This window comes from Triticum dicoccoides, chromosome 3B (assembly GCF_002162155.2).
Source record: "Triticum dicoccoides isolate Atlit2015 ecotype Zavitan chromosome 3B, WEW_v2.0, whole genome shotgun sequence".
Taxonomy (NCBI): domain Eukaryota; kingdom Viridiplantae; phylum Streptophyta; class Magnoliopsida; order Poales; family Poaceae; genus Triticum; species Triticum dicoccoides.
In genome coordinates this window covers 264106720-264115220 of record NC_041385.1, presented here as the reverse complement: position 1 = coordinate 264115220, position 8501 = coordinate 264106720, and the positions used below count along the sequence as shown (strand labels likewise).

General features: G+C 43.3%; 1 protein-coding gene across 1 annotated transcript; it reads right to left on the bottom strand.

Moving 5' to 3' along the window:
- Positions 1-4636: 4636 nt before the first annotated feature.
- On the bottom strand, positions 4637-7508 carry LOC119275848 (pentatricopeptide repeat-containing protein At2g37320-like). The gene is made up of 3 exons (XM_037556775.1): positions 7306-7508; positions 6848-6943; positions 4637-6735 (listed from the first exon to the last, which is right to left on the bottom strand). The coding sequence occupies exon 3, from the start codon at positions 6712-6714 to the stop codon at positions 5005-5007; it is 1710 nt and encodes a 569-aa protein (XP_037412672.1). The 5' UTR covers positions 6715-6735; positions 6848-6943; positions 7306-7508; the 3' UTR covers positions 4637-5004.
- Between the last annotated feature and the right edge of the window lie 993 nt (positions 7509-8501).

Sequence of the window (8501 nt, the reverse complement as noted above, 5' to 3'; positions counted from 1 at the left end):
GCATACTAGTGACGTTATGTTTGTCTATGTATTCACACATGTATCATGTTTCCGGTTAATACAATTCTAGCATGAATAATAAACATTTATCATGAAATAAGGAAATAAATAATAACTTTATTATTGCCTCTAGGGCATATTTCCTTCAATAATCATAACTGGAGATGATGGGACGGAGATAGCAAGGTTAAAGGAGTGTCTTGGAAAGGCATTTGAAGTGAAGGATCTTGGTCAGATGATGTATTTTCTGGGTATTGAGATTGCAAGATCTGCCAAAGGGATAGCCTTGTCCCAGCGCAAGTACACCTTGGATCTCCTCAGTGATATGGGAATGTTAGAGTGTCGAGCTGCTACTACCCCAATTGACCAAAACCATAAGGTAACAACACAATCTGGAGATCTAGTGGATAAGGAGAAATACCAAAGACTGGTAGGGCGTTTACTATACTTGTGTCACACAAGGCCAGACATTGCCTATGCTGTGAGCATAGTGAGTAGGTATATGCATGAGCCCAGAAGTGGACATGTGGAGGCAGCACACAGAATTCTGAAGTATTTGAAGGGAACACCAGGAAGAGGACTGTGGTTCGAAGGGAATGGCCACTTGGTAGTTGATGGGTATAGTGATGCAGACTGGGCAAGTTGCCTGGATGATCGTCGATCAATATCTGGGTATTGTGTGTTTGTGGGAGGTAACTTAGTTTCATGGAGAAGCAAGAAGCAGCCAGTTGTATCAAAATCAACAGCAAAAGCAGAATATAGAGCCATGTCTCAGGGGTTAAGTGAGATGTTGTGGGTGAGAAACCTTCTAAGTGAATTGAAATTGCTAAGAGAAGGACCTCTGAATGTCTGGTGTGACAACAGGTCTGCTATATGCATAGCTAACAACCCAGTGCAACATGACAGAACTAAGCATGTAGAGATTGATCGATTCTTCATCAAAGAGAAGCTTGATGCTGGGGTTATAAAGATTGAGTATGTGCACATAGGCCAACAGATAGCAGACTGCTTAACAAAAGGTTTGGCAGCAAAGGAATGCAACCTAGCTTGCGACAAGATGGAAATGATAGATATCTACCACCCATCTTGAGGGGGAGTGTTGAACTGGTATGGGCCCTAGCCCATCTGTACCTATCTCTTAGGCCCAAGCCCATGAGAAATGTTGACCTAGAAGAGGTGCTCCTCCTCCTCTGTTCCGTGTGAGCCGCCACACACCAAGAAAGACACAACAGCAGCTGCTCCTGGTACGCTACTCCTCCAAGTTCAACAAGTTCTCACTGTCCACAAGCTTATTCTCAAATTCCTGAAATTCAAGTTTGACAAAGTGAGCTTAAATAATAATGAACAAAAAGCTCGCTTTACAGAAGAAGAAAATGTACACAACTGTTGAATGAGTGCAAAATTTCTAACAAAAGAACCTAGAGACTAAACTGACTAAGGAAAGCATTGAGACACTTTGGCACGCCTCCTCTGCCGTCCTATGCGCACAAATCATGCTGATGGAATTTTGATCGTGCATATACAGCCCAAATGAGCACCATATGTTAAAAAAGTACACTTAACAGAAATACATCATTAGAGCTTTCAGTCATATAGTATAGCAAGCAGAGCAAGCCAGGAGGTCCATATTAACATGAAGGTAATAAAGTCATTCTCCTAAAAAGCTAAAATGTGTACACATTTCTTTTTCATTCTACTCATATCCATGAGTGCTGCAAGATAAAAAATATTCTATGATTTTGTTTCTCCTCTGAGCGTCCAACCATATAAAGTCAGAGAAGAAGAGTAAAAATTGAATGATAGTACTAGTCTAGCTAGCATTCGACCATCCACAGAAAGACTCCACCTTCCGTTGAGATTCTTTTAAGCTTGGCCGAAACAGCATAAACCAAACAACAAGACTTATGTCGTCGTTGCCACCCTGCTTTCTTTACAGTTAAACTTCAGTTCATCTTCCTTATGCACAAATTGAACATCATCTGAGATGCAAATATCAAGGTCACATCAATTTGTTAGCCCTTGAAATGAAAAAGAAGCCTATCGATTATTTGATATTCCAAGCAGAGAAGCAAGAATATGCAAGTGTCCTCGTATGTTCACAGTACACAAGGAATATACAACCCAGAACATTGCAACAATGATGTGCCATCAGCCATAACGTCACCCAAGAAAATATGAAGTTATATGGAAGCTAACAATTACATATATAATAATAGCTAATAGCTACAGAACGTGGAATAACCTGCAACATCTCGATGTATTTCTTCGGTTTTGAGATTTCTTTACCCAAAACTTGATTCATAAATAATAACTTTTCCGATGTCTAAATTCTACAAGTGACAAGCTTTGTCTCAGTCAGACTAAATGATATATGATTATCCACGATATTTCGTCTATGAAGAACAATTACTGTGATTTCATCTATCAAGAACAATAGTGTGATGAACATGCTCATGTCGGCTAAGTCTTCCCAGAAAGACCATGTGACTGCAAAAAATATCCCAATGTACATTACAATCGAACAGAGATATGATTAAAATAGAACCATAAAACTTCAAAATATTACAAGTACGGGAATGCTGAACCTTTTATGCGTATAGATCAACTATATTATCAGGAGAAAATTAATGGCTCCTGAATTTACAATCTGGGTATTTAGTGAACTCAAAAACAAAACAAATAATCAGAATATTAGATTAACAATGCAGGAGACCTCTTGAGGAGGCGGAGAAACCAATGGCAGGTGGCAGCGAGGCTCAACAAGTCACTTACGTTGAGGTGCCTGTCCGCCATCATACAAATGTCCTGGTCATACCTGCACCAACGACAAAAACCATATTAAGATTCCAAACCTCAAATTTGATGCAGCACAAATCACAGATCATGTAGATAAAGAATTCCAGAATGCCGCAAAGCAGGAAACCACTATTCGAATCTCAGTATAATATCAAAAAGCAGAGTCCCAGGCATATGAACTCGGTGAAGCATCAGAATCACAAGTAACTCAACGCTAACAGAAACTTCCCTGCAGCAAATTTGAATACAAATCAACGCACGCACGCACGCTGGGAGAGAGAGAGAGGTGGTTGCCAAAAGGAGATTTTTGTGGAGTGTGGAGCAGTTGCTTACACCATCTCCACTAGACACTGCTACTACCATACTACCAGCGCGCAACACATCAATAACAGCTGCAAGCACACAGGAAAGACAACAGTCATATGCAGCCGTTTACCCCGAACAACTTTTTTCTTTTATTTTAGCTGTAGCAGGCTAATCAAGCATCAAGAATTTCGCATTAATATGTTTGTGATTCTATGAATTATTGGTTCACTTTCCTAGCATTGTTTGTCAGATTCATAGGCATTTAAATTACAACAATGGAAATTTGAACTTAATAATTGATCAAAGGATTGAGAGAGAATGGAGCATCTTACCGTACCAATTGAAAGAGATGCAAGGTATGGCTTTGCCGATGCCGTATTCTTTCACGACACCACCTCCTCCTTGGTTGAGGTCAGCCAGCCTCGCCCGCTTCCTCCATACGCCGCCTCATCCCCCACGCCATCTTCTTCCTCCGTCCCGCGTCTCTGCTGACCCTCGGTGACATACCCACCATCACGTGTGGATGCCATCGGCGCCCCCGTGTGCTCCTCCTTGGTACCGTCGGCACCTGATCCGTGCTCCTCAGGAGGAGAGATGGTCAAGGAGGAGGGGACGACGCGGGGCTGGACTGCTTCAGATCGGTAGGAGAGAGATGTGGAGGAGAAGGCGAGGTAGAAGCAGTCATGAGTAGAAGTGGCGGAGGCGGCAGCGCATGAATGCCGGAGAGCGATGTGGAGGCGGCAGAGATTGCGTGCGAGAAATGCGGATGACGGGATGTGGGGTTTGCTTCGTGGGGAAGGAAAGCAAAGGGAGGTGTTTATCTGGGGTTTGGTCGTCATTAAGCCGCTGCCCAATCGACAATTTTTTTTCTCCACAGCGATCCGACGTGGCATAGCCCAGGGATCGGCACAGTAAAATCGCGTGGATCACCCAGCGAGCGCCATTCACGCGACGCTTATTGGGTTTGATGGCAGTTCATATGCTGATGCAGCACTAATCAGAAAGTACTGCTTTACACAAAATGCAACTGTTAAAAGAATTTACCAATGTGCTCTGTGTATGAAATTCAGAAGCAATACTAGAATATACAACAATTCATATGAGATGGGTACAATCCACGCGGGGCTTAACCGAACACACCTATAAGATCGACCAGGATGGAACCCTGGGCGGGACGAAACCATGGGGTTTGGACCTGATCCCGGCGGGGTGGGGTCTAACCGAACGAAGCCTTACAGGTTAGAGGAGATTGTAGTGAAATATACTAACATAGGTGGAAAGCAATAAGCAAAATATAGGATTACCCAATATTAAATTTATTTCTTCCACAAACCACTAAAAGGACAAAACCATAAACATAACCACAAGAATGCAACTAAGAGACAATTATTAGAAGGCCGATTAGGGGATTGACTTGACCATAAGTTGCAATCAAGAAGTAATTTCCAAGTGTCAAACTGAAATATGATGTAATTTACATTATTCAAACCAATGCAAAATAGCAGAGAAAAAATATCGATCAAACCTTATCTAGTCAATCAAGCCAACCTTTTCTCATATTTTGGTTCAAATTTACATCTAAAGTTCCCAAATGGTTCGCGCTAATTACTAGTGCAGCCTAGTCTAATTAACAGTGTAGCCTAGTTTAAAACATCAAGTGCGTATAAGAAAGACTACATTGAGCATCAAAATTCAAATCAGACGTCAGGTGGGAAAACTCTGCTGCTGCTAATGCAATACAATATTGAATACTTTGAGGTAGGAATCAGATGAATCATATCGCAAGTCTCTGAGGTGAGAGTCATGCTTTTTCTGTAGAATTGACTCTTTGATCTTCATATACAAATGACTGCGACGTTATCATCTCCCAATACTTTACTCAGAGCTCAAAATTACCTTGAACTATTGAGGGTCATCAAACTCAAAACCATCTATCAGCACATCATGTTTGTATTCCATACGAGATCGCAAGCAGTCAAGAACAGCCAGGACATTGTTTACTTGGTGGCTCTTTGATCTGTTTTCTGCTGTGAAAGTATAAACCTTACTGCCGATTTCTATCCAGCTGCATCCAGTGTTCGTCTTCAGTCCTCCCTCCTTCATCATCATCCTCACTCTGGCCACATCACTCCAGCAATCAATGCTAGCGTATAGGTTTGCTAGCTGTACATGAGTTGCCGCACAACCTGGCTCCAGCTTAAGACGGTGCTCTGCAGCATGGATGCCAATCGGAATGTTTCCATGCATCCTACAAGCAGCCAGCAGAGAACCCCATATGACTGCATTTGGGGGCGTGGACATTGTATGGATCAAATCCCATGCTTCATCGAGCAATCCTGCCCGGCCAAGGAGGTCTACCATACACGAGTAGTGATCTAACTCTGGTTCTATTCCAAGTCCAATCATTGCCTTGAAGCAGCGCCGGCCTTCCTCTACAAGGCATGCATGCCGACATGATGACAGGATGCCAAGGAAGGAGATTACATCAGGCACTATCTGCTCCTCCTCCATTTCTTTTAGTAAGCTTAGACAACGGTCAGCAAGGCCATGCTGTGAATATCCAAAGATCATGGAGTTCCAAGAAACCAGGTCCTTGCACATAATGCTTTCAAATATTGATTGGGCCTCAATTATATTCCCGCACTTTGCATACATTGATATCAGTGCATTTGAGACGTGCACACACAAATCAAAACCCATTCTCAGTTCTAGACCGTGAACACTCTTACCAAGTGCAAGAAGTGCGTGATTAGTGCACACACTGAAGATAGTGGCAAATGTGATGTCATTAGGCCTGCACACAGACTGCCTCATCAGCTGAAATACCTGGAGGCATGGCTCAACCTGATTATCCTGCGCATAACCAGAAATTAGTGCTGTCCACGACACAGTATTTTTGATTGGCATGTTCTGAAAAACCTGACAAGCGTTCTCCAGCTGACAACACCTTGCATATAAGCTAATCAGAGAGGTACCAGAAAGGACTGACAATTCATAACCAACTTTCACCAGTAGAGCATGGAGCTGAGCACCTCCCCTAATGGATTGCTTAACAGCACAAAAGCTCATGGCAGATGCTAAAATAGATATATCCGCACTTATTCCTCTCTTGTGCAACTCCACAAGTAGCATAAACTTGTTTCCCTTTGCGAGTTTATTCATGGAAGGAGAAGCAGAGATATCATGAGAATCAACGGTACCGGGTAAAATTTGCTCTGTATTATTGCTTGAGCTAACGAACTGCACTTTTCCATTAAGCATACCATGATTTCCTAACTGAGCTCCCAAGATGTCATGCATACAATCATTGATAATGCGGTGATGAGACGGACCTTCCTCCTTGCCATTATATGCCTTCCCTAGCATGAGGTGCAAAACTCTCAATGCATCATGGATGCCACGCCCCCCTTGCTTTGTTGATCTCCCGGGTGGTAAGTGAGTGCCAAAATTCGCCACGCACAGACGAATTGGTGACAATGATGGTAAATGGCTGCTGAAACGGTACCAGAGTAGATGGCTATGCTTGTGCATGGCCGAAGTTGTCCATGGGCAAACCGAACGGCAAGTGCAGGAAGTCGTGCCACGCCTCCGTTTGGAGAGGCCTAGAAGCATGAACAGCTAATAAACCCACACCTGGTGAAGGGAAACCGAGGTCTTGAGTTAGCTATGCTTATCATGAATTTACTAATCCACTGGACTCAGAGCTTTATGCGTATCATAAGCAGATTGTGGCTGCATTACTAACCCTGCGGCGTCTCCTCCAGCATGCTTGCACACGAACATCAACTTAAGGAGATTACGACTGCACGCCAAGCTTGGATGGCCAATAACTTAACTGTCCCTACAGCAACAGAGAATGCACGGTTAGTAATAGTACTGTGCAAGACGATTTTGTATTGTCAGCTGGAGAATGCTTGCCAGTAATACAATACATAGATGCTTGCTAGTAATGCAATAGAGAGATGCTTTCTAATACCAAATCAATGGTCTGTTTCATCTTCTATTTGACAATTTCTCAACAATTGACAACAAAAAAGTGTCCTGCACAATCACGCATAACAGAATCTCTACGTCTGCTGTTCAATTCGAGCACCAAAACATGACACACTTGGGCACTGGGCGCACACACATGATACGAAATATTACTAGCAAGCACTGGAGTATGTAAAACCGTTGCCGGCTGCAGGCTGCCTGAAAACTCACCTGAACCGAGATGGACCAAAGCCTGCAACACGGCGGCCGGGGACTGAGGTAGCCGCCAGACGGCGACAACCTTGGATATGGGACCGTAGGAGCAGCGCCGGCGGACCGCGGGATGGGGCGAGGCGGGGACAGGCGAGCAGCGCCAGCGGCGGCTGCGCGTGCGTTCGGGTTTGGGGAGAATCAGAAAACGAGCAATGCCTCTGCCTTTGTCTGGGCCCTGTTGGGCTGCACAGCAAGAGCTCCTAAACGGCACTTTATGCGCCGGTTTAGGAACTGGCGCCCACTGGCGTACCGCTTGACTTAGGAGGTGTTTGGTTTCAGGGATTTTTTTGTGTTGGGATTAGAGAAAGTCCCTAGCAAACCAAACAAGATGAAACTTTTATAAGACTTTTTGCTAAAAGTCCTTAGGCCCCTCCCAATGCTCCACCTTGTACAGGTGCTAAGCCTTTCACGTAGGCAAAAAATCTGATGTGGCAAGTTATTTAAGAGGAGAGAGATGAGTGTGGTGACCCCAGAAAGAACCAATGCTAAGCGCGTGAACCTAGGCAAAACATTTAAAGGAAGGAAGCCCACCAATACATGAAGAGCTTTAGTTGCTAAATCATTAAATGAAGCAAGCTTAGCAACCATAAGCTAAGCACCTATGCATTGGGGAGTATAGTTGCTAAGCTATTTAATGTGCTTAGCACCTCATCTAAACACTCATGCATTGGCAGCAGCCTTAGAAGCATCTCCTTAAGAGTCTTTTTCAAAAAGTCCTAGGGACTAGAAAAAGTCCTAGGACTAGAGAACCAAACACCACCTTAATTTAGTTTGTTACTGATTACATAATGCCACAGCCTGTTAATCCTATTGTAGACTGCGCCTATCTATGTATTTGATACTTACTGTTAAAAATTACCTGTTTGCCTTAACTTAAATAGCTACTTGTTTGTTTAACTACTTTGCTGCTGCAACAACGGGTTACAATCATATCAATAACTATTTTTCAGCATCCAACTGAAACTCTTTAATTCCTTGTTTGTTTAACTGGTTTGCTGTTATAACTCCCAGTTGAGATGTTTTGCTAACTTTAACTTTTCTGAATTCAATCGAAACTTTAATGAATCCAATCGGAACTTTAATGACAAAACAGGATAGCCCAAGATCAAAGAGCGAGGTCCCCATGGACGTTGCATCATCCCACAACAGTGGCA